We start from the raw sequence: 26,294 nt of genomic DNA, 5'->3' as shown, positions 1-26,294 counted from the left end.
GTAACTCCCCATTTTTCTCTACTCTTACCCCTGGTAATCTCTAGCGTCCTTTCTGTCTCTAAGAATTTGCCCATTCTGAGTGCCTCATGTAAGTAGAATCCTACAATATTGGTCCTTTCGTGTCTGGCTTCTTTCACAGAGCATAACATGTGCAAGGTTTGTCCATGTTGTAGCCTGTGCCAGAATTCTGTTCCTTCATGCAGCTGGGTGATACTTCATTGGATGTGGACCCCATTTTGTTTGTTCACATGTTGATGGACATGTGGGTGATTGCTGCCTTGTGGCGATTGTGCAGAGTGCTGCCATGGGCATTGGTATGCAAGTATCTGGGTCCCTGCTTTCAGTGCTTTGGAATGTATACCTACTCGTGGACTTACAGGACCGTGTGCTAATTCTGTGTTTAACCTCAAGGAACTGCCATGCTTTTTCACAACAGCTGCAGCATCTTCCATCCCCTGTACCAGTGCGCCAGGGGCTGGTTTTTTCACATCCTCTCCGACACCTGTTAGTGCATTTTTCTTTTCAGAACGGCCTTTAATGATCGTGAGGTGGCAGCTCCTCGTGGATTTGATTTGCATTTCCCTTAACAACTAGTGATGCCGAGCATCCGGTCATGTGCTTATTGGCTGTACTTGTATATCTTCTTTGAAGATCTGTTTAAGTCCTTTGCCCAGTTTTTTTTTAAATAATTTTTTAAGTTTGTTTATTTTGAGAGGGGAGAAAGAGAGTGAGTGAGCGAGCAACAAGCGTGGAAGAAGCAGAGAGAGAGAGAGAGAGAGAGAGAGAGAGAGAGAACCCCAAGTAGGCTCTGCACTAACTGTTAGTGCAGAGCCCGACTCAGGGCTCCAACTCAAACCGTGAGATCATGACCTGAGCCGAAGTCAGACACTCAACCGACTGAGCCACCCAGGTGCCCCGATGCAGAAAAGTTTTAATTTGATGAAGGCCAATTTATCTTCATTTTGTTCCCTGTGCTTTTGGCATCACATCTGAGAAATCCTCACCAAATCCAAGATCATGAAGATTTTCTGCTATGTTTTTTTTTTTTTCTAAGAGTTTTATAGTTTGAGATCTTTGATTCACTTGAATTCGTTTTTATATATGGTGTCAGGTACGGGTTGAACTTCATTCCTTGGCGTGTTATGACCAGTTTCTTGGTGCTCTTGTCCAGAATATACATATTGGCCGTATATGTAAGTGTTTATTTCTGGACTCTGTTCTATTCCATTGACCCAGGTGTCTGTTCTTATGCCAGTACCACACTGTTTCGATTACTGTACCTCTGTACTAAGTTTTGAAGAAGAAATCTTCCAACCGTGTTCTTCTTTTTCAAGATTGTTTTGGCTATTTGGGGACTCTTGAGATATTCCACATGAATTTTAGAATGGGTTTTTCTAGGGTACCTGGGTGGCTCAGTCGGTGAAGAGTCCGACTTCGGCTCAGGTCATGATCTCACAGTTCGTGAGTTCAAAACCCCGCATCAGGGTCTGTGCTGACAGCTCAGAGCCTGGAGCCTGCTTCAGATTCTGTGTCTCCCTGTCTCTCTGTCCCTCTCTTGCTCACACTTTCTCTCTTGCTCTCTCTCTCTCTCTCTCTCTCTCTCTCTCTCTCAAAAGTAAATAAGCATTAACAAAATTAACAAAAGAATGGGTTTTTCTGTTTCAGAAAACAAAGTGTCTTTAGGATTTGGGTAGGGATTGCCTTGAATCTAGATCACTTTAGGTAGTATTGTCATCTTAACGATGTTTGTCTTCCAGTACTTGAATGTGCAGGACTGGGTTGAGTTGTGGTGGTTTGTGGGTTTTGAGAAATTGGTCCATTTCTTCTCAGTTGCCAAATATATGAGCGTAAGTTCATTACATTTTATTCTCTTCTAATGGCTACAGACTCTGTAAGGAAACACTTGGTTTCATTCATTATAATGGTATTTTGTCCTTTCTCCTTTATGTTTGTTAGTAAGGCTAGAGGTACGCCAATTTTATTGACCTTTTAGAGAAGCGGCTTCATTGATTTGTATTTTCTATTTTCAGTTTTGTTGATTTCTGCTCTTATTTCCTTCTGTCTGCTTGCTTTGGGTTTGTTTCCCTACAATCTAGCATTTCATTTTCTAGCATCTGGAGTTAAGAACTTAGATTATTGATCTGAGGCCTTTCTTCATCTCTAAGCATTTAATGCTAGAAACTGCCCTTATCACTGCTTTAGCTGCATCCTGCATGTTTCGGTGGTGGTGTTTTTCACACAGTTGTATTTAAAATTTTTTTCTTTGACGCTTTCTCTCTGATCCTGGTTTTATTTGGAAGTGTGTTGTTTATTTCTAAGTGCCTAGGGATCTTCTTGTTTTCTTATGGTGTTTTTGTTTCTAGTTTGATTCCATTATGGTCAGAGACCCCACTCTGTATAATTTCAGTGCTTTGAAGTTTATTGAGCTTGGTTTTCTGGTCCAGGATGTAATCTCTGCTGGTGAATGTTCCATGTGTGCTTAAATTCCTTATCCTGCTGTGACTGAGTGGAGCGGATATTTACTTGATTATGTGGTTCGGTTCTCTGTCATTGCTGATTTTTATTCTAGTAGTTCTGTCAGTTGCTGATGGTGGAAGTTCCAACTCTAATTGTGGTTTGTTTGTTTTTTTTTTTCCTTTTAGCTCTATCAGTTTTATCTCCATGTGTTTTTACGCTGTTGTTTGGTGCATACAAGTTTAGGATTGTTCTGTGTTCTTGGTGGATTGACCCTCCATCATGATGTGATGTCTCCCTTTATACCTAGTGAGAAATGTCAGGTCATGTCCTACTGTGTTTTTACACTCTTTCCAGAAGATTCAGACTTACATTTCTTTGATCCACAGGCCTTAAGGCCCTATCTAGAAAAGACAGGTAATGCATTGTAAATTACCTGGGCAGTTTGAGGATTACACCACCACCACCACCACCATCACCACCACCACCACCACCACCATCATCATCATCATCATCATCATCATCTAGAGAGAGAGAGAGCATGAGCGCATGCACACCTGAGTGGGGGAGACAGAAAGAGAGAGAGAGGGAGAGGGAGGGTGCATCTTAAGCAGGCTGCATGCCCAGGACAGAGCCCAATGCAGGACTCCATCTCACGACCCATAAGACCATGACCTGAGCAGAAATCAAGAGTCAGACCCTCAACCAGCTGAGCCACCCAGGCACCCGAGGATTACATTTTTGATCTGTAAAACTCACTGAGATTTTTTTCCCCACAAATATTGCTGTTTCTTTTCTGAGTGCTTGCCATATATAGTACTGTCTTTGCGTTTCTTCTCCCTTAAATTTCCTTTCCCTCTGCCGCCTCCAGTTGTAGAACAGTTTATGGAACATTCTGTAAGCTCAAGAAAAGAAACTATTAGAAAACTCATGCATGTCATGCCATGTAATAGATGTGAAAGAAGTCCATATTTTTAGAGGAATCCAGGTGAGCTGAAAAAGCTAATAGTTACAGTAGTAACAACCACGCTTCTAGAAAATATTTTGTTGATGTTATACTACTTTCAATTGATAATAGACACCCCCATACCCACCTGGGAACATAGCCTCAGTCCATCCCTGGGCAGTATGATTTATGATTCTGGTGCCAGGTTGATAGTGGTGGAAACCAGAGCCTGAAGCCTCCAAGGGTCACGCACAAGCTCTTGAACTCCCTGGACCCACGGGGTCCCATCCAGCAGATCTAGGCTGAATACTTAGCTCCATGAATCCCCGGATCCTATCTGGGAGCATGTCTGCCTTACCACCAATCCTCTGAAGAAAAGTGAACAGAACTCCTCTCATTTAAACCTTCTACATTTCTTTGCCTTTCTCCAAGGGATTGTCAGAAGCCTTAGAGGGGCCTCAAGGACCGAGACAATGGTACATACTCACGATGTGACCTGAGCCAAGAAATGGCTGCTGTATTTTGTTACTAAATGTGCTTTCCTTGCTGCCCTCCCTCCCCTTTTAGAGAGATGGGACCATGGCACCACTACAACCAAGAGACCAGTAGCAACCAGAGCTCCAGCCAAGCCTGCAGGTAATATGGCTGTTCTGAGGAGGGCAGGAAAGAAGAACACTGTGGAACTCTCTTTGGGCCAATGTCCACGGAGCTACCTGCAGCTTAACCTGTTGACTTTCTCTTTTATGTTTTGGGGCCCACTGCAGATAATGATTTTAACTTGGCTGATGCCTTGGATGATCGAAATGATCGAGACGATGGCCGCAAGAAACCGAGCGCAGGAGCAGGAGGTAAGTCACAGAAGGTTGGAAGCACCGGCCAGCACTGCGGCTCCCTGGCCGGGTCGTCGCTCACGAAACTACAACAGCCCGCAGAGTCACCCGGGCATGGCAGGCCTGGGGGTACTTCAAGGCCCAGGAGAACCCTAAACTGTAGTTAACGAACTTTTTGGTCTCAGGAATCCCCAAATCATTGAGGATTTCAAGGGCTTTTGTTTATGTAGGTCACATCTAACAATATTGTCTTTGAACTAAAATTTAAAAAAATATATGTAATCATGTATTCATTAAAAATGAACAACAAACCCATACATGTTAACAAAAATAGCATGTTTTTGTAAGAAATAATGGGCAATCCAAAACCAAAATTGAGTGAGAAGAGTGGCATCATTGTACATGTTTTGCAAATTTCTATAATGTCGAAGCAGAAAAGCTAGACCCTCTCTGCTTCTGGATTCAGTTGTAATGTGTTGTGATGGCTGAGGTGTATGAAGGAAAGCTGGCTTCGTATAGATATGTAGTCAAAAAAGGGAGGAATATTTTCATAGACTTTTCTGATCAACATAGTTTTTTTTCTTTAGTAAGACACCCAAACTCGACCAGTGGCCGTTTGTTACCATTTAACTACAGTGTGGGACGTGACCATATCAATGAACTTTTTATACGTGATTCCTTACAACCCCACAGGACTCTCTTGCACTTTTAGTGGAACCTCTCCTCATTTGTGGTTTTGCATATTATGTATGCATTGGTCATTTGGAAATATTGGTGTCCTGAGGTCTTGTGAACTTCCAGATAATGCCCATGTTTTAATACGCAGTATCCCAAATTCACATTTGCTAATATCACCCCCATCTCCTTAGATAAAGTCTTTAAGTACTGGGAAGCTGCTGAGATCAGAGAGGTGGATGTAGATTTTTCAAAATTACACGTTTTGTTTGAAATCTTCCCATTGGCAACAGATACGGCCAATGGTGTTCTTCGTAGTGACCACCCCATTTTATTTATTTGCAAGGAAACATGTGCCAAATAGTCAAGCCACCATAACCATAGTTTGATCATCATTCATTCTTCCTAGGCAAAGTGGTCTTTCAGAGCACAAGGCAGATAATACAGCTCGGAACTGAAACACTCAAGTGCTCTGCAGAGTAACTACAGTTGAATCAAAAAAGCATTAGTTTTCTATTGCTGCTGACAAATTACCACAAGCTCAGTGAGTTAACACAGCACCTGTTTATTAACTCAGTTTCCTTTTCATGAGTGGGGAGTTGAGGAACTGCCAAGCTGAGTTTTCTGTTCAGGGCCTCATATAGCTGCAATCATGGTGTCCGCCTGGTCCGGTCTCCTCTGCGATCGGGTCCTCCTCCAAGTTCATGGGGTTGTAGGCAGAGTACGTTTCCTTGCAGTTGTAGAACTAATGGCTGCTTGCTTTTTCAAGACCAGCAGGAGGTAGAGACCAGGGAGAGCCCAGAGAGGAAGACTAGCTCTGTTGCTTCTAGTGGCTTCACCCTGGTTTAAAGGGCTTTACCTGATGGGGTCTGGCCCACCAAGGATAATTTCCCTTTTAATTCACGCAAAGCCAAACTGATTTGGGATCTTAATTCCATCTGGAAAATCTTTTCATGCTTAAAGTGATGGGATGTTAAGCAAGGTATGTACTATAGCAGGAGGGAATCAGGGGCTATTTGAGAGTTTTGCCTACCATATTCATCAAGGGTATTCTGAACTGGACATCCTTTTCTGGGGATGTTGGGCAACATATTAACATAAGGTTTTTGTCCCTGAAAAAGGTGTTTTGGAATTGAAATGTGTGTTTTGTTTTCTCCAGGTTTTTCAGACAAGGATCTTGAAGACATATTAGGTGGTGGGGAATACAAACCTGACAAAGGTAAAGTTAGGAGTGCTGGTCCGTCTAAATACCTTACTCTTGGTACAAACGTGATTACATGGCGACCAGGTTGATTGAGTCGTCCTGACGCAGCCTCTGTGATGGGAGAGGTAGTTGCCAGACATCCTGCTGACAACTTGCGGCTCACTTGGAACAATGTGGGCTGTGCTGCTCAAAGCCGGGATTTATAAGCCAATTCGGAAAAGCCACGTTGTTCCCCTTGATGTCCCTAAGCCAAGGTGCCGCATGGGTTAGGATCTCCATACCGAGTCGGAGCCTCTTGCCCAGGCAGCGCCAGGTACGGGTCAGGGGACTCACCGGGAACAATTCCCACCTCCAGCCTGGGGATCTTGTCACCCTTGGGATGCAAAGAGCAAAGCTCATCATGACCAGCATTTTTTAGGAGACCCATAGCAAGTCCGGCATCTTTTAAAATATCTTTTTAGTTTAAGATACTTTAAAACTCATGGGAAATTATAAAAATCGTTCAGGAGAATTTCTGTGTACTCTTCACCCGGCTTCCTCTGATGATGACAGCTCACATAACCATAGTATGTTGTCAAATTGATACAGGCTGTTACTAAGTCACATATAGGCCTGATTGACATTGCATCAGCGAGTGCGTGTACTCGTGTGTGTGTGTGCGTGCATGCGGACACACGTGGGTCTATGAAATTTTGTCATGTGTGTGAATTTCAGTAACCATGACCGATCGGGATGCAGAAAACAGAACCACAAGGAGACTCCCTCGTGCCAACCCTTTCTAGTCACGCCCTCCCCCCAAACCACCAAAGATTTAAACCTTTTATCTTAAATACACATCAAGAACTGATCCTACCATAGAGACTGTCAGCCAGATTCAATGTGACAAAATATGTTATGGTTGGAATTTGTGATTGTTACTTGCGGTTGTAGCCTGTTGTGACGGTAAGTTGTGGTTGTGACTTACTGTGGTTATATGTGCACGAGTTAGGTGTGTATCTGCTGGTAACCCTGCTACGCTCCCTGCAGTCCTGGCTGTGGCATCAGCATGAGCTCCCTTCTTGTGGGGACCGTGTGCCTTTCATATGGAACCGTGTTCTCTTCTGATTAAAGGATACTGTGGTCACATCTGTCCTTCAAAACCCCTTTCCAGACAATGTCATCTTGAGTAAAAAGTTCTAAAAGCCTTTAAATGAAACTCACAGGTGTCAGAAGAACATGGAACGTTTAAAGGGCAAACCCAGCAAATTGGCCAATTACTCCTGGGTGACAAATGGTATTTCCAGATGGTGAGGTGCGGGCAGTGATAGCGTGTGGAAGTGTGCGCACAGATGAAAGTCTGAATGGCACGTCGGGGGCTTCCTTATTAACGGTACATGTTTTAGCAAGGAAGAAGTGTTGGGAAATTCTTTAATTAGGCTCATATTTGAATTTCTCTTCTAAAGAATAATCAATTGTTAGCTTAAGTTATACCGTCTGTCATTATAAGCATCATTAAAAGAAAATAAAGGGGGTCCCGGCAAAAAATACAAGTGTGAGCCTGAAACATGGTTATGATGAGCACACGATGAAATTCTCAGACACTCGCCTCTGTGCGGACATGCGGATGCCATGAGTGAAGATAAAACATATTTCTGTACATGATGATCTTCAGCATAAAAACAATCCTAATTAATGTATTTTCCAGCTTTGGGTCTTAGGCACATTGACTCAACTATGGTTTTGGAGTTTATTTCTGAAATAATAGGTTATCTGTTACGTATTTTTTTTTCTCATGAAAATATTTCTCTTGGCCTTGCAGGAGCCCCATATTTTGTTCCTAGGGGACACTGGCAGTCTCTTGTCAGCAGGTCCCGTCAGCCACCTACTGTGTGCAAGCCTCTGCTCCCACTCTTGAGTTGCTCTTTGTTCCCTAGTAACCATCTGCTGCCTCACACTCTTTTCTCCTAGCTTCTCCTGGTGCTCTCCCATTTCCTTGGTCTTGTTCACCTCCGAAACACCGTTGCCTGCTGGGAATGTTTCCCTGGGGATCCTATTCAGTACATCGTTCTCTTCCTCACCGGAAGCGATCGCTGTTAGAAACAAAGATCTGAGTGTTGAGTGTGTTCATCCCTTTGTGAGATGTCGCTACTTCTCTACCCTTTCAGTGGGCAGAAGTTGGTGATAAGTACATGGATGTATACCAAACCATGTACACACATGTATCTGTAATTATTTCTCTATTCGTCAGCATGTACATTCACCTCAACATGAATTCCTACTTAACTCTCCAACTGGAATCCGGTGCTGAAAGCTTTATTTTAGTCTTCCTTTCTGTAACTCCCCACTCTGACAGGGAGAAACCTGCCATTCGTCAACCATTTGCTTACTTGCTCAGTTGTGGTACCACGGGTAGCATAGTCAGAATTGTCAGCTCATGCCTCTGTGAGAAATAGCTTTACTATTGAGAGTACAGGGTTTATGTGTAAATTCTTGTGTCTTTACCTTACAGTTTCCAGTCGAAAGAGCATTTTTCAAGGTGACTTGGGTCAGCCCCTTTATCCCTCCACCTCCATCCGGCAGTTGTGTCCTATGTTTCTCAAGCAGTTAGACCCACTTGTCACAGTCTGCATTCCATCCCGGGATCTCCCACCCACCTAGTTGATGCTTTGTTTCATTCTTTTGCTCGCATACGTTAAAGGTCACTCTTCACGATGTACAGTTATGGGTTCTTACAAATTCAAATAGTCGTGTCCACCACCCAGGTATCATACAGAACAGTTCTATCGCCAGAAATGTTCTATATATCCCTTTCGTACCCAGCCCTTCCGCAACCCCAATCTGTTTTCCATTAGTGCAACCACTACTGTGTTTTACTTCTTTATAGTTTTGTCTTTTCCAGAATGTCCTATAATTGGAATCTTACAGCATGTAGCCTTTGCTGACTGACTTCTTTTGCTTAGCGATATGCATTGGAGGTTCTTCCATATCTCTTCATGGCTCAATGGTATCTTTCTTTTTAGCATTGAATAATATTCCTTTGTCCAGATGTACTGCTTTTGCTTATTTGTTGACCTGTTGAAGGACATCTTGCCTGTGTCCAGCTTTTGATGATTATAAATAAAGCTGCTGTAAACATTTCTAAACATTTACATACAGGTTTTTGTGTGGACCTAAGTTTTCAATTCCCTTGGGTGAGTACCTGGGTGCATGGTGGGTCCATGTTTGGCTTTATGATAAACTACTGAGCTCTCTTTCTTCTAAAGTGGCTGCGCCATTTTGCTTGCTCTGGAACAACAGATGAGAGTTCCTGCTGCTCCCCGTCCTTGTCAGCAATTGGAATTGTCAGCTCCTTTGGATTCTGGACATTTTAATAGTTAGGAGGGGTATCTCCTCATTTTTCATTTGTATTCCCCTAATGGCCCGTGATGTTGAACATCTTTTACATTCTTCTTTGGTGAAGTCTGTTCAGGTTTTTTGCCCATTTAAAAAATTCAAGTTTTTGTTTTGTTTTATTTGTTTGTTTGTTTTGCTTTTATGAGTTCTGTATATGATCTCGATATGAGTCCTTTATCAGGTATATGATCTTGGAAATCTTTTTCCCAGTGTGTGGCTGTCTTTTTTTTTTTTTCTTTAAGAGTGTTGTTTGTTGAATATTTATTTCTTTATAAAGGGCAATTGATCAATTTTTTTTCTTTTGTGAATGATGCTTTACTGGTTAAGAACAGTCGAGGTCATGGAGGGTTTTTTTTCTTACGTCTTCTAAAAGTTTTATAGTTTCAGCTTCTACATTTGGGTCTTTACCGTTCCATTTTGAGTTAATCTGCGTACGGTTATCGTTTTGCATGTGGCTATCCGATCGTCCTGGCACCATTTTCTGATAAAATTATGCTTTCCCCCCACGGAACCGTCTTGGCTCCCTCGGTGAAAATCAGTTGACCATAAGTGTGAGGTTGTGTTACTGGATTCGGCCTGCTCTGTCGATCTCTACCACCGGTCTTCAGCCAGGGCCAGACTGTCTCTGCTGGGCGTGTGCTCAGCTTCAGGGCAAGGAAGGCTATGTGGAGAGTGTATCAAGTCCCCTATGGCTGCCTTAGCTCCTCACCTCCGTACTGAATCCCTGGCCAGTTGACTGCTTGGTGTAGCTGATGGTGCTCCGAGTCACGTGAGTCTTTGGCAGCTGCAGGATTTTGTGGCCTGTCTGCCCCTCGGCAGACTAGCTGCTCTTCTCACTGGACCTAAATGTGTCTCTGGATATGGCTGTCTTGGATTGGCCAGAGTTACATTTGCTTTGTGAGGAGAGGATTTGCTGGGCTCCTCACTCCATTCTGCCTGAAGTCCTCTGCTGAATATTCTCTGCTTCCCCTCAAGCCTGCACCCGCATTTCCTCCCCTTGGGTCCTTACTTTAACCTCGTAACTGGCCTTCTGGTCCCCGTTTGTCTTCCAGACAGCTGCCTGACAGAACCATCAGGAACATGAAACGGATATGGTCAGTCGTCTGTTTAAAACTATTGTGTAATAATGAAAAGACAAATAGCCCAATTAAAAAAGGAGCCAAGGGGTGCCTGGGTGGCTCCGTCTGTTGAGCGTCTGACTTCGGCTCAGGTCATGATCTTGCGGTTCGTGGGTTCGAGCCCCGCATAGGGCTCTCTGCTGACAGCTCAGAGTCTGGAGCCTGCTTTGGATTCTGTGTCTCCGTCTCTCTATGCCTCTCCCCCGCTCATGCTCTGTCTCTCTCTCTCTGTCAAAAATAAACATTAAAAAAATTTTTTTTTAAATGAGCGCAAGATTTGAACACTTTATAGAGTTCTGTGAAGCTGCTCAAAATCATTATTTATTGGGGAAATGCAAATTAAATCCACAGTGAGCTACCATAAGACACCCACCAGAATGGCTAAAATTAGAAAGACTGACAATACCAAATGTTGGTGCGGATGTGGGTTAACTGCAAGTGTCATGTATTGGCGGTAGGAATGTAAAGTTTCCTATCAAACTGAATGTATAGACCTAGTCAGTGACTCTGCAGTTTCACTTCTATTCACAAGAAATGACAGCTTCTGTACAAAAAAGACTTCTAAAGAATATTCATAGCACTGTTTATAATAGGAAAACAAAAAATTGGGAACAGCCCAGTACCAACAAGAGAACGGATAGACAGTGTGATGTATTTATATATTCAGAGGACAGAATGAATTCCCGATACGAAAACGTGGGTAAGTGTCAAACACATTATGCTGAGTGAAAGAAGTCTGTGAAAAGAGGGTATATAACTAGATGAGCCCAATCTTATGAAATGTGAATGCTTGCAGAACTGATCTATAATGTCAGAAATGAGATCCGTAGTTGCCTGAGTTGGGATGTGGAAGGGGATTCATTGGACAGGGATGTGAGAGAACTTTCTGGGGTGACGGTGCCATTGCATATTTTGGTGGGGGCTTGAGCTCTACAGGTGTATGCATGTGCCAGAACTTATCAAGTGTAAATTTGTAAATTTTTACCTTAGAAAAGGCATCGTAAGCAAATGTGGAACCCTGGGTAATAGATAATAGGTTCAGGGTGAGGTGTACTGATGTCTGCGACTGACTTTGAAATGCAGCATAAACATAAGAGACACTGATAGATGGGCAGACAGATGGAAGGACATAAGATAAAGCAAATAATGCAAAACGTTACTTACAGAATTCAGATGGTGGGTAGGAGTGTTCACGGTATGATGTTTTCAACTTCTTAGTATGCGTGAAATTTTTCTTACTATAGGGAAAAATGTTTAAGGAAGCCAAAACAAATGGGCCCCCCCGCTGCCTCCAGGATAATTTCCGCCCTTGGCCTGCTGACTGGTCTCTCCGCCACACAGCACCAGGTTCCTTTCAGCTCCCAATATGCAGACGGACTGGTAGGTGCGCCTCTCTGGGCACATGAATTCCCGCTCATTTTCCAGCGAGTGCTAAGCTACCCCTCCCTTAACTGAGGCCTCAGAGATCACCTCCGCTCTCAGGACGGCCCTGGGGTGCACATCTTGCCTTTGTTCTCCTCCTAGAACCTCTGTCCTGCCGGTGTAGGCTAGCACAGACCGTCCTGAATCACGCGCTTTCACCCCTGCTGGATTTGGCTTCCCAAAGGCAGGCGCCTTTTTTCTCGCGTATCCCTGGCACCCCAATAAATGTTTGCTGCAATGAGGGGGACTAAAGTAGAACAAGCCCTCTCATGCGTGCCTTCCAGTGAAGGGGAGAGCGACACGTGACTGGTTTGGCTGATGACCCTCTGGGCCCCATTTGTGATGGGGTCGTGGCATGAAATGCTTTCTCCTGGACCCTGAAGGGCCCTCTGTGCAGCTGGCTTGGTAAGCACGCTCTTAGAGGCTGTGAACTCTGTGATCTGGTCTGTAAATGCAGCTTTCTGCCAGGTGAGCTCCAAGGGGATTTTGTGAGACGGGAGGGGATGAATAGGAAGCTTCCATTTGGCCACAGGCTGTGCCCCTTAACGTCGTACGCTTTGGTGGAAGCCGTAACCTTAGCAGTGATGGTGACTTGTGTGGCCCCTTCATGAAGCAAATGCTTTGCCTGATTTTCCTCTGGCTCCTTGCATCTGTTCTCAGTTGGTAAAGGATCTGGAGTGGAGGAGGGGTGTCATGAGTACACCTGGATCACCCGCGCTGATGTGTTCTGAAACCCCTTGATAAGTTGACCCAAGGAATCCAGTAGGGATGTGAGGGGAGAGCGGGCCGGGGAGGGCACCCAAAGGGACAGGCCGTCATTCAGGGCCACAGCCTTCCTGGTCTTGGGAGGGTTTTCCTCAAAGATTGTTCTGGGACAGTAGCTGTTTGGTGGTCTGGCTGGAGGGTGACCTTTCTCATCTCTGAGGTGGGGGATGGAAGAGATCCAGGCCTTAGAGACTTTCCAGAACAATGAGGAATGATATCTCCAGTGGTCAGCTTAGGCAGCCGTGTTCTGGTCGTTTTTTTCCAGTTTGGTTTCACTTTGTATCCATGGGTCAATTGAAGCAAGTCTTTTTCCTTATATATTTTTTTAACTTTTTAATTTATTTTTTATTTTTCATTTCTGCCACCAGTTTTTCTATAATGAACATTAAAAAAAAAATCTGGAAGCCCTAGCTGTGCGTGTTGGAAGTCTACAATATTTACAAAAGTCCTGAATACTTGAACCCCGCCGCCCCCACCCCCCAGCAGTTCTAGATAGAATCTCCCCACTGGTACATGACTCTCCATGCCCTTGGCAAATCACACGTGTGAGGCACTCACTGTGAGTGAAGACTGGTGTGTGTGTGCGCGCATGCATGCACACACACGCGTGCACATTGTTAGCTTTTGTATTTGAAGATGCTATGGATAGAACTCTTGTGTTAATGACCGGGCATGTTTAGGAGTTCCTCACGGAGGTCATGCCTCCTGCTCCAGTGCTCCCTGTGGGTACAGCAGTCACCGTAGGTATAGGAGGAGTTCTAGCTATGGGGGTGGCTGTGGCTACAGCAGTCATCGTAGTTTCAGGAGCCAGTTGTCCCTAGAGCTATGGTCTTGCACGTAGCTATCTACATGGACAGGTCTCTGTACTTAAAGCAAATTGCAGCATGAGATCTGCTCTGCAGGGGAGTTTCTCGAACATCAGAGGGCAACGCTAGTCTCTTTGGTATGCAAGTATGGTACATAGTTGTGGACTCAGAAGGCACGTGGAGATATAAAACATACTGTCCTTGGGGCACCTGGGTGGCTCAGTCGGTGAAGCTTCCGACTTTGGCTCAGGTCATGATCTTATGGCTCATGAGTATGAGCCCCGTGTCGGGCTCTGTGCTGACAGTGCAGAGCCTGCTGGGGATTCTCTCTCTCCCTCTCTCTCTCTCTGCACCTCCTCACCCCCCCTTCTCTCTCTATCCCTCTGTCAAAAAATAAACATTAAAAAAAATTTAAAAAAAATCATCCTATCCTTGAAAATGAAGATCCTGCCAGTGAGCTGTGGAACAGCTTCTGTGAGCTGTCCCTCAAGTTGTGGGACATCATGGGCTTGTCTATTTTTAACATTTTTTATAAATTATATGAAAGTACTTCTTTACTGTTTCACCATCTAGGAAGAATCACCAGTAATACTTTGGGAGTAATATGCTTGCGGTACTTTTTCTGTACATAACAATACATTGGTAAATATTTCTTTTTGTAAAAATGGGACCATGCTACTCTTTTAAAACCAGTTTTTATTCAAGAATATCTTGACTATAAGGGGCACCTGGGTGGCTCAGTCGGTTGGGCATCTGACTTTGGCTCAGGTCATAATCTCACAGATCATGAGTTCAAGCCCTGCGTCAGGCTCTGTGCTGACAGCTCAGAGCCTGGAGCCTGCTTCGGATTCCGTGTCTCCCTCTCTCTCTCTCTGGTCCTCCCCTGCTCACACTCTGTCTCTCTCCCTCCGAGATGAATAAACTTAAAAAAATTATTTTTAAAAAAGAATATCTTGAGTATCCTTGTCAGTCATTAAAGAGTACTGTAAAATACCGTGTTAATGATTACGTAATGTTATACCAGAATTTGTTTAACCACTACTTGTTTTGAGAGGGTTTATCCTAGCCAATATACAACCGCCATCATTTGCCAGATAAACTCCTAGATGTTGAATTGCTGGGTCACAGCAAGTGTACACCACTGGGAAGGAAATGGATGCCTGTTTCCTCGTATCCTCACCTCCACTGGATATTCTGGCTTTGAAATCTTTGTAAATTGGATCAGTGTAGAATGCTGTCCTGTTGACATTTGCATTTCTTTGAACGCGAGATCTTCTTAGACACTCTTAGTATATTGTGTCGAATCGCCTCTTCACATTCGGTGCCTGTCTTTTGTTTTGTTTTCCTGGAGTCTGCATCTTTTCTTGTTGATTCGTAAGGGCTCATTTTACATTAAGGATTATTAAGCCCTTCTCATATATTCCAAAAACATCTGATTTACCGGTTCATTAAGTGATCGGCCTTGGGGTGGTTTCCACTTCTTGGCTTGTATGAATAACGCCGTCCTGTTCACATTTCGTGTAACATTCTCCTCGCTCACGGTCTTACAGATTGTGAGGTTCAAGTTGCTATGTCCTCGTGACCAAGTACTAATAAGGAGAGGGAGGGGCACACCTGGGTGGCTCAGTTGGTTGAGCATCTAGCTCTTGATTTCGGCTCAGGTCGTGATCTCACAGTTCATGAGTTCCAGTCCCACGTTGGCTGTGCTGAGTGTGAAGCCTGCTTGAGATTCTCTCTCTCTCCCTCTCTCTCTGTCCGTCCCCAGCTTGTGTACATGCACACGTGCTCTCTCACATTAAAAATTTGTTTAAATATATCAACCATGTTTAAAAAAACAGTAAGGAAAGAGAGACTTGCGGTGAAAGAAAGAATGGGTTGAATTGCTCGGACCTATCTGGAAATCTGGTGATGTGCGCACACCGGTAGAGGACGCCTGGGTGGGGGGCCTGCCCCCACCCTTGATGGTGGCCACCTGCAGCACAGCTGAAGGGCCAGCAGTCACACTCCAGGTCGTCACGAGTGACCTCGCTGGTGACAGGTTAATGCGCAGAGGACCTCGTGTCATCCTTTCTGCTCGGAACTCTCCAGAGGCACTGATTGTGCTTTTGCAAAAGCCAGCTCTCCTTGTGTTGTAGATAACCATTCATGTCCAATCAGGGTTCTTTAAGTCAAGGATTCAGCCCTAAGTGGGAACATAGCAAACCTCACTCTCTTCCCCCCTGCACTCTGTCCAAAATAGGCCTCACTTTCCAGAGCAGTTTTAGGTTCACAGCAAAATTGAGCAGAGTGTGCAGACTTTCCCTGTGCCTCCTCCTCCCCACGGGCTCCCCCGTCACGCACCCACCCCCACGGACACACACGTGTTACAGTCCACGCAGGAACACGTCCCCAGACTCCCGACTGGTGAAGGAAATGCCAGAGTTCGTTGCCTCCAACACCCCAGAGCGGGTTCCCGTAAAAACCCTGGGCTCTGGGGACGCAGCGTCCCTCCATTAACGAGCACTCTGCCCTGAGGAGGGAGGGCTGGAGGAGGTAAGTGTGTGTGTCTGTGGAATTCTGCATGGTGTTGTCACGCCCCCGGGTACAGACGCGTGTGACCACTACTGGGCCCCGATAAAGACCACTTCTGTCCCCACACAGTCCTCTCCCTCCCTCTCCCCCCACCTTCATCCCTGCCAGCCGCTAATCTGTTCTCCATTCCCATGATATTGCAGAGCCTTTTGAATTTCAAAATACTGGGTGAGAGATTGTCAGTCATCCTTTGCTTGTGTGCCAAGGTAGAGGTGGAAGGCCTTAAAAACGTCAGGGTCATCACATGGTCCTGCAGCCTCTCGCTAGGGTGCTGAATGTGTAGCTAAGAGCTGATTTTGTTTTTTTTTTTTTTAAGAAACAGATTTATGTAAGCATTGTGTATAATCAGCCCAAGAATAAATACTTCTTACAGGGGTACACGTAGTGCTGTCCCTCAGAATGAGTCTCGTCTGGCATGGGCCCCGCTCTGCCACCTGCTGGCAGGTCCCTCCTCTCTGAGCCTCACTGGTTTGCAAAGAATCCTGCGTATGAGGAGCTGGGATCAACACGTGCTCTATGCACAGTCACTGTCATTTTACAAAGAAAAAGTCCCGCTTGGCAGCTGGGGCTTTGCAGATGACAGGCCACAGGAAGCAGATCCGGCTACAGTCAGGCAGAAGCCCCATGGGGATTTATTGGTGGGGGCTCTGTGGCAGAGGTGGAAGCAGAAGGGTCAGTGAGTTGGGAACAGGCTGTCCCCCAGCCTTGGGGTCACGGGCTCACAGCAGACACTAAGTGCTTTTCTTCTTTCTCCAGGTGATGGTCGGTATGGCAACAATGACAACCCTGAATCCGGTGGGTTTGCGTCCCGAGGTCTGTGTTGGAAAGCCCAAGGACATAGTGCCGGCCTGCCAGCGTCCCGACCTTTCCCCTCAGTGTCCCCAAGTAGGGAACCGTGAGGCCGGTGGCAGAGGGATGCAGTGATTTAAAGGAATGAAGCAGGAAAAGCGGGATCCCCAGGGAGGTGGTCCCGTGGCAAGGCTGCCGGCCTGAGACCCAGAGGCCACGGCCAACTTTCAGGCTTCACAAGGTGGACAGCCTTATGGACAATGAAAAGGCCTTGGCAGACGCCTTAGCTGCAAGTGTCTGCACCCTGTCATGCTGGCGTGGGGGTCATGGGCATCTGAACGAGCTTAGCTCAGTGGCTGGAGGAGAGCCAGGGGTCCGAGCCGCGGCACCGCCCCCTCCTTTGCCTCACGTCTGCACCCTCTCCTTTGCCTAGGAATGTCGGCAGAGGCCGGCACAATCGCCGGCGTGGCCAGTGCCCTGGCCATGGCCCTGATCGGCGCGGTCTCCAGCTACATCTCATATCAGCAGAAGAAGTTCTGCTTCAGCATCCAGCGTGAGTGCGGCCACCCCGCGGGGTCTTTCTGGGGAAAGGGGCAGGGACAGCACACTCGGGCCCGTTCCGCAGCCCACCCGAGGGAAACTCCCGATGAGGCCTTCCGGCATGGACAGGTCAAGGCCGGACTGGAGTGTAAGGTGGCCGGATCTCTGGGGGCCGCGCCCGGGGACAGGGATACCATGTCTCACAGAGCTGGACAGAACCTGGGGTCTGCACTCCACCTCGGGCCTCACCTGCTCGCGCTGCCGGCCGCCTCGGGAGCACAGGGCCGTGGCCTCGGGTGCTCGAGAGCCAGGCTGCTGGGATGTCGAAGGGCTTTAGAGGAGCAGGAGCACAAGGGGCAGAACGGAGTGTGGGTTTTGCCCCACTTTCGTGCTAGACGTTCATTTTCTGCTATAGCTCAGCGTGTCTGCGTCGTAAGTCGAATAGCAACCAGCACAACGGTGTCTGCCCAGCCTGCGGGGACCTGTGCTGGGCGGAGGGGGGAGGGGAAGGGCGGAGGGGGATGCCGGGGAGGGGGAGTGAGAAGAGCACCCTGGCTGCTTTCACAAATACAGCTCTGATGTGTCCCTCCTTGCTGAGGGTGTATCTCTAAAACACGCGCATGGCTTTCCTCTTTTCTGAAGCTTAGGAGCATGTCCTGTGAGGCGGCCTCTGCCCTTAATTATAGCCTGGGGCCAAGCTTCCCAGCAAATGAACTTGGTCCCCAGAATACTTAGATGTACATATTGCAGAAGCGTCTACCTGGTTTTCCTCTGGCAATCATATTTGCTTCCCTTGCTCTTGTACAATATTCTTAACCAGGGCTACCACATACAGTTACACAGGCTGTGCACAGCAGTACTCCTGGGGCACCGTTCATGTCTCAGTGCACAACCTGCACAACTGTTCATGGTCGCCATGCTTGAGATCCTGTTGACCCACCATGGACCCACCAGCTTGGCTGTAAAGTACTGTCCACAGGGAAGTGTCGAGAAGGAGTATTGAACTAGAAGCTGGATTGTCCTTAGAGCTATCCCTTGTCCTAGTTCAAAAGCACAGAAACCAGGTGGCTTAAAATGACACAATCTATTCATTCCCTCATGGTTCTGGAAGCCGGGAGTCTGAGATCAACGCATCAGCAGGTTATGTGCTCTCTGGAGGCTGTAGGGGAGGATCCTTCCTTGCCTCCTCCAGCTTCTAGTAGCTCCAGGTGTCCCTCGGCTTATGGCTGCATCCCTCTAATCTTTGCCTCGGCCTTCACATCCTGAGATCCTGAACTTAATCACACTTGCAAAGACCATTTTCCAAATAAAGTCCCATGCATAGGTTCCACACAGCTGAGGACTTGGCCATGGCACTGGGGGACCACTGTTTCCTGTGCTTTGGCATTGCCCCACCACCGAGATGCGTACAGTCCGTTGTTATCAAAGCTGGGCAAGATGGCTCATATGCCAGGAGATGGCGTGAAGACGTTAGGAAGCAGGTTGGATAAAAGAGAAACTATTTACATTTTTTAATGTTTATTTTTGAAAGCGAATGAGCAGGGGAAGGGGCAGAGAGAGGGGGAGACTGAGGATCTGAAGCAGGCTGTGAGCTGTCAGCACAGAACCTCATGTGGGGCTCGAACTCACGAACTGTGAGATCATGACCTGAACCAAAGTCGGATGCTCAGCCGACTGAGTCACCCAGACACCCCAACGGGGAACCTATCTAAAAGCTGGGCCCATGGTTACAGTATGAACGGCTTCCCAGGCGTTGTGTGCTCCCCACCTGCCTGGCGCTCCCCGGCGCCGGATGGGGGTCCTCGCCCCGCTGGGTCTGAGGGCATCCTCGTTTTATCAGCAAGGAGACAGGGAACAGCATCGGAGGACCGTTGACGGGAAGCACTGTGTCCCACACAGGTGCCAGGAGGCAGGGACAGGAAGGGGGAAAGCAGCAAATAGGCCTCGTGACTGTGCGTCCGCATGTCTGTCTTGGGGCTGCGGGGGGAGGGGCACCAAGGGCAAGTGCCAGTCCAATTTGGGGACACCTGAAAGCTGTGTGGCAACGCTGCGAGAGGACCCAGGTTTACCCTCTTTGTGAGGGCAGCCTCACTCCATCTCTCAGGCCTCCTCCTTGGCCCCCATGTTCCCCTCACATCAGTGGGCCCCCTGCCCCCCGTGGCTGGTGCCCCCTGTGCACGTCTGCTCTGGGGCCGCCCCTATCCATCGCCACTGCCGTGGCCTCTGCTTGCCCAGGGCCAGGTCTGCCTGTCCTCCATGTGGATGGTCCCGTCAGCCTCCTGCCTGCCCCCATCTCCCCCACGGTCTTCTCTGAGCGGCCAGAGGGGGCAGCTCTGCCTGGACCTCCCATGTTCCCCGCTGACCTCCAGGTCACGGTCCAGCCCCTGAGCTTGGCCACCGAAAGCCTTTCCTGGTTTAGCTCCAGCCACACCGGCAACCTCTGCCCCCCACAGCCAAACTCCTGTCCCTGAGTGCTCCGCGCTCTGCTGTCCCCCCTCCTCACCTGGCTGCTCTGATCCTTGGGCCTGGGCACCCTCCCAGGAAACTTGCTTGCCCTGGCAGCCTGTGCCGAGTGTGGCCATGGCGCCCCCCGCCGGCCGGGCGTGGAGCCGGTGGGGCGGAATTGGGCTTGGTTCCTGTGGCAGTGACTGCCCTGCCCCCACCCCCATCACTCTCAGGACTATGTGCGCTTCGTCCACTGATGTGTCCCTGGCACCGAGGCTGGGTTGGAACTGGGAGCAGCCCATGGATGTTTGTGGAGTAACTAAGCTCCCTGAGAAGCTGGGGGCCAGGACTTGCCATTCCCACCCCATTCGCCAAGCCTCTACTCACGGTGGCCACGGCCACAGCTGCACGCAGGTCGGGAAAGGCAGAGCAGAAACCGTCCTGCACCCCGTCACCAGGAAGCCCCAGGGAGATGGCGTGTGGCTACTAGGAGAGCCTGTCCCCGTCGTGGTTCTCAGGGACCTCTAGCCTCAGCTGCCACCAGAGGGGCCCAAACTTGGGGGACTTTCTGCTTTCTGTCTCTGCCCTCAGTGACAAAGTTACAGTGACAGGGTCAGTGCATTTCACAGGAGGCCCCTGTGGTCTGTTGCTGGGGGGCGAGGTACTCCAGAGTCCTAAGCTTTGTGTCTTGCCTTCAGATGCAGCAGAAGGTCAAGGTAATGACATGCTTTGACTTCATTTTCCTCATCGTCCACCCTCCCCACCCCGCTGTTCTTGCTGTCTACCCTGACCCCTTCCCTGGCACTCACCGACTTGGCTGTGACCATAACCATCTTTAGCTTGCCCTGGTGTGTGTTGGGAGGGTGCCGGCCAGGTCCCCATACCAAGTGGGTCTGGCTGCGGGGACGCATGGACTGGAGGGTAGGGGCCCCGTCGGGAACCCAGATGCCCACTGGTGGTCATCGCTGAGGAGCACACCGACAGGGCTTCCCACGGGCAGAAGACAGCTTCCCTGGGTCCCTCACCTGCCTTGTCCCAGATGGTGGCCCAGCCACACCCACCACCGAGCAGTGCCCACATTCCTCCTGGGCCCGTGTGCTGTCTACCTTAAGCTCGGCAAGCACTGGGGCAGGCAGGCAGGGAGCCTGGGTGTAGCCTGGGGCGGCAGCGGGACGGAGACTGGCACCTGCTCAGTCGTGTGGTGGCTGAGAACCATGGCCCAATTTTCCCACGGGCCCTGGGCTCTGCTACGGGCTTCCGGTCCCCGGCTTCTCCTGGGCCACAACAGGGACTCCTGACTCTGCCTAAGTAGCAGCAGGCCAGGGTTCGCTCTGAGTCCCGAGTTCGGGCTCTTGCACCCACACGGTGCCTCTCAGGGACCCGAGTGATGGCATGTGGCAGATGCTTGGAGAGTCCCCAAGCCCCTCATGGAAGTCACTGGGGAGAAAGGCCATAGGACTGACCAGAGCAGTGGTGGGTGGGCCCGGGTTCCTCTGCACTAGGGTGGGGACAGCACATACCGCTTTGGGCTGGAAGAGCCTGTTGGCCCCGAGCTGCGGATGTTGCTGGGAAGGCCGGAGGCGGAAGCCCCGTTCAGCCATCTGCCCCTCCACCCTGCATCTGTCAGTCACTCATGTGGCGCTTGGCTCCTTCCCCACCCTCCTGGCCCCTGGGCTGGCATGTGGACCCGTGGGTAGTGCTGACCCTGCCATCCGGTGCCTTCTGTCCTGTCCCTGGTCCCACACGGGGTAGCGCCTGCCCTACGGGGACGGCGGTCAGAGGCCACTGCCCTGTGTCATCTCTGAGGACAATGACGAGAGCCCCTGGGCTTGGTCGGGGGCCCTTTGGTTCTATGTCAGTCACCAACTCTGCCCTTTGCCCTTTGCAGAGGGTCTGAATGCAGACTATGTGAAGGGAGAGAACCTGGAAGCCGTTGTGAGTGAGGAACCCCAAGGTGAGAACTTAGGGCTCATGGTCTCTTGCTGAAGGGCCGCTAGTCGGTGGGCCAGGCACTAAGCACAACTTTGCTAGGGAAGCACAGAGGCGTCCGTTTCTAGAATTTCCAGCCAGAGCAGGGGGCTACGGGGTCCCAGGGGTTGCTGTGCTCTGCCCTTGATGAGGCAGTCTCCAGCCTCACGCCACCAGGGGCACAGGGACCACAGCCAGGGCTGTCTGCTAGCACGTCAGGGACTTCTGCACACTGTTGGGACCGTGCTCCCTGCTGGCGACAACCGGTGCCTCCCACACAAATGCCAACGGAGCTGCGGGGCATCCTTCAAATTAGACCCGTAACTTTTCATCTTGAAAACTGCCACAGGCCCGAGGGAACTCGGCTAAAACACAGCTTCTTATCCCAGCCCTCGGCCCTCCCTGCCTGCCCCTCCTGCACTGAAGCACTTTCTGGGTGCAGGAGCCCCTGGCGATTGGAGGCTTCGTGAGGAGCAGCCAGCCTCTCAAGGCAGATATGTGTCGCAGATACAATGTGCTGGTGAAGACGAGGAGCAGGCGGGGAGCCGGGGGGGTGCGTTGTCACTGGAGCTGGAGGCGGCAGTGGGGACAGGCCCGGTGCTGGGTGACGGGGAAAAGTGGCGCACACTGCTGCTTAGGCCGGGTACCCGGAAGTCCTACACTGACTGGACTCTGCGGTTCCGGAATAAAACAGAGGAAAACAGACTCTACGGTGGCATTCACTGTAGTAATTTTTATTTGTTTTCATGGTTATTTAGACAGCTGGGGAGGGACAGAGAGAGGGAGACCGAATCCCGAGCAGGTTCCGTGCTGTCCGTGCGGAGCCCGACACGGGGTTTGATCTCACGAAACCATGAGATCATGACCCGAGCTGCGAGCAAGAGTCGGACACTCAACCGACGGAGCCCCCACGGTGCCCCCCTCGCTGTAGTAATTCTTAAAACAGCGAGCCCTTCACGCACCTCTACCACTGGCCAGCAAGCCCCGTCGGGAGCATTCCCATTTTCCAGATGAGGAAACAGAGGCTGAGCTGTCTACAGGGTTTGCCTAGCTTCCTCCTCCTCTCTGGGGATGGAGGGCGTGCGAGAGGGGAGGCTGGCTAGGAGAGGCTGAGCTGCACCAGCCTCTGGACACAACAGGCCAGGAAGCAGGTTTCCGCCCCGGCAGGGGCTTGATCGTGCATGTGTACCTTCCGTGCGGGGTGGAAACGACGCCCTCCTGACCGCTGTCTTCTCTCCCTAGTGAAATACCTGACGCTGCAAACGCAGTCCGCGGAGCCACCGCCCCCCGACGCGCCCCGGATCTGAGGGCCCCGCTCCGCAGCGGGCGGACATGGTGCCACCACTTGCGACCGGCTCCTTGTTTCCTTTGGACCCCCAGCTGCCGTACTGCTTCGCTGTCGTCATTGGCTTCTCGTCTTAAGTTTTCCAGAAGAGCTGTGGGTGTGTGTGAGTTTGGCTTCCGTGCCGGCCCAGCCACAGGGGCCCTGAAGACGCTCGGTGTGGAATCCGAGAGCCGGCTCTGGCGGAGAGCCAGCACCAGCCTCCGAGTCGCCGGGCCGCCACCCCCCAGGGCCAGCCTGTCCCCGGGCCTGAAGGAGCTGGGGGCTGGGGAGACCGAGATGAGGGAGGGCGGGAGGACCTTTTTGCTCAGGGGATGAGACTCTGAACCCAGGGTCGTATGATCCCCCACACGCTGCGTTGACTCAGCGTGGCCCTGGCAGTGGCCTCCAAGTGCTATGCGTAGGGATCCAGCAAGAACCTGGTTTGCTTGGAGCAAACCGGCGAGCATCAGGTAACCACACACACACACACACACACACACACACACACACACCACCTAGTGGGGGTCGGGGTCCGGGGACAGTGGGGGGGGGGGGTGGGGAGGGCGACTTTCGACCCTTCTTTCCGGTCCGGTCCCAGCGTTTACACTGCTGGGCTCCCAGACAGCTGCTCCAAGTGGTGGCCTTTCATTTCTTGAAGGGCAAACATGCATGTTTGGATAGTCCTACCCTGAGAGTTTAGGAACCTTCTGGACAAGTAGGAAGCTGTGACTCTCGGGTCTAATTCTTGGTGCGGTCTCCCAGCTGATGTGATTAGTTTTTAGGAATCGTTGATGCATTGAAATGAGTGCTCCCCTTCCACTCTGTATTCTTGTTTAAGCCACAAAAGCTACAGACATCAAGGACGAGCAGCGAAGCTGGAAGCATGCATGTTGTTTGCTTGAAACTGTATTTGACGTGGCAGGGGGATGGGGAAAGGGACGTGTCCTTGGTTTACTGAAACCTGGCTGAGTCCATGTGTCCACTTCCCCTGCCTGGCCTGTTCTGAAGAGCCTTTGGGGTGTTATGCTCACTGCGCTAAATACCAAAACCCAGGGCCTGGCCTGTCACCCGGCCCGCAGCTGTCTGGTCTGGGCTAGCTTCCTGGAACGTTCCATTTGGCCCCCATGTGGTCCTGTCCCCGGGAGCTCTGCTGAGGCCGAGCTAAACTGGAGCCACCATCCACTGATAATCAGCGTGTCGTGTCCAAAAGCACTTCCAGAAGCATAGGTCAGCAGGAAGGCGGGGTCCTATAGATACGACTGCACGCGCCCCCTTTCGCTGCCGACAGCCCCAAGCATCGTACGGGCTGTGTGTTAGCGCCCTGGCGTCGGCTGAGCTGGGATGAGGCGAGTCCAACTTGTAACAAAACGGTCGAATCGGGGCGGGCCCTGCAGGTTGTAGAACACACGCCTCGTGTGCCGGGGGTTTGCAGCTGTCATAAAAACACACATGGGATGGTCCTCTGCTGCAGCGCGCATCCCCAGGCTGCCCCGCAGACCCATGTCTGTGCGTGTCCATGGCCCTGAAAGGCCCCTTCCCCCAGCGCGACCGTGTGCGTGCGAGGCGGGTGTGTGGCACTGAGGAGACCCCTCTGCGTAGAGCCTCGGGGTCGTCGACTTGGCCAGGCTCATCCCTGCCACGGACGGTGAGGGCCGACGGCCCCACCCCTCGCTGGTGCTGGGCAGCTGTAGAGGGTTTCTGGATCCCTGGCCTGCCGCCACCCAGTGTCCTAGGTGGTAGGACTTGGGCAGGGATCAGGGCAGCGCTGGGCGGCTCCCCCAGTCCGGATGGCTGCCCCGCGAGGTCCCCGAGGCATTTCGAAGGAAGAAAAACAAGGCAGTGGCCGTGCATGGTAAATTCTCTCCCTGCCACAGGGAAGTCCGAGCAGTCACGGTGGCCCGGAAGGAGGCTGCGTGTGCTGTGCCCCTGCCCCCCGTTGTCAGCTATGACTTTACAGGGAGGCTTCTGTGGCGGCGGAGACCCTGCACTCCCACCGCTCTGATGTACAGTCAGTGCTGCGTGCGAGTCCCTTCACTCACAGCAGCGACTTCAGTTAAGAGACCTGTTTTGCGCTCCCTTGTGAGAACGGCCGTACCCCAGCGCCCGGCCCTCCTGGTGACGGGCCGGGCCTGGAAAGTCACTGGGTCATCTGACTTCAGAGCTTCCGCCCCTCGGGGTGCTGGGCACCGATGCCCGCAGAAGCGTCGCCTCTTGGAACTCTAATTGAACGTTGCGTTGACGGCCCCAGGCCCACCCCAGATGATGTGGAAGCCCGCGGGAACTAGAAGGGCCAGTGGAGAACACGTGACCCGTTTCAGCTTAACCGGGCGGTGGGGGCGCAGTGTGGATGACCGAGCGCTGAGCGCAGGAGGAAGGGCACGTGGCCGCTGGCTGGCGGGGTGCCGTGGGGCCCGCCGAGCTGGGAGTGCCTGTGCGCTTTGTCCGAGGAAGAAGAAATGGAGATTGGGTCAGAATTCTCTGTACTTTTTGTGTGCTTGTGTTTCAACGTGAATTGTCAACTGTCTTGTGTTTGCATTAAACAAAATGGAACCTAACAGCTCATCGTGTCGTGAAGGCACTTCCTTTGTCCAGTGAGGCTTCTTTCTTGAGGGAGTTCGTGATGAGGAGGTGACCTTATTCCCTTCCTCCACAGCCTGAGGCATTTCTCCAGAAGGTTCGAGTCCTCCCATGTAACCCGTTGGTGAATGGCTTGGTGTCCGGGTTCCTGGGTAGCTCCTCCGGTACCAGGAGCTGGGGCCTGGAGCCGCACAGGGACTTGCCCTGTGCCAGGTCCACTGTCGGGGGTGGCAGTGTCTGGGGCCACCTGGAGACGGGCAGAGGCCGTCTCCACGCTTGCCGTCCTCACAGCCGGCCGGGGTCCGGGGCGGAGGTGTGTGCCGTCGCCTTGCTCATTCTAGCCGTACTGCAGGATGGCTGTTTGGGAGCGACGGTGCCCTTGTCCTAACCCCGTGGCTTGGCTCACAAACAGCACAGCCGGACACTAGAGCTGAGCGCGATGCAGCGGGTGCCGGGTCCTCGCCCGTGTGTGCCGCACCGGCCACATA

General features: G+C 50.4%; 1 protein-coding gene across 3 annotated transcripts in view; it reads left to right on the top strand.

Moving 5' to 3' along the window:
• Positions 1–25,784, top strand: part of CD99L2 (CD99 molecule like 2) — a 97,085-nt gene extending 71,301 nt beyond the window's left edge. The window contains exons 3-10 of one of the 3 annotated variants that reach the window (XM_023249241.2): positions 3,968–4,036; positions 4,165–4,248; positions 6,065–6,124; positions 16,920–16,958; positions 17,386–17,505; positions 20,636–20,653; positions 21,826–21,891; positions 23,148–25,784. In XM_023249241.2, the coding sequence (XP_023105009.1) occupies positions 3,968–4,036; positions 4,165–4,248; positions 6,065–6,124; positions 16,920–16,958; positions 17,386–17,505; positions 20,636–20,653; positions 21,826–21,891; positions 23,148–23,212 (521 nt within the window). In that variant the 3' untranslated portion in view covers positions 23,213–25,784. The remainder of the gene's footprint in view (positions 1–3,967; positions 4,037–4,164; positions 4,249–6,064; positions 6,125–16,919; positions 16,959–17,385; positions 17,506–20,635; positions 20,654–21,825; positions 21,892–23,147) is intronic. The other 2 variants (XM_023249242.2, XM_023249243.2) reach the window with 2 other exon arrangements.
• Positions 25,785–26,294: the final 510 nt, after the last annotated feature.

Source organism: Felis catus, chromosome X (genome assembly GCF_018350175.1).
Source record: "Felis catus isolate Fca126 chromosome X, F.catus_Fca126_mat1.0, whole genome shotgun sequence".
Lineage (NCBI taxonomy): Eukaryota > Metazoa > Chordata > Mammalia > Carnivora > Felidae > Felis > Felis catus.
Note: the sequence above shows the minus strand (reverse complement) of the source record. Positions and strands in the feature narration are given on the sequence as shown.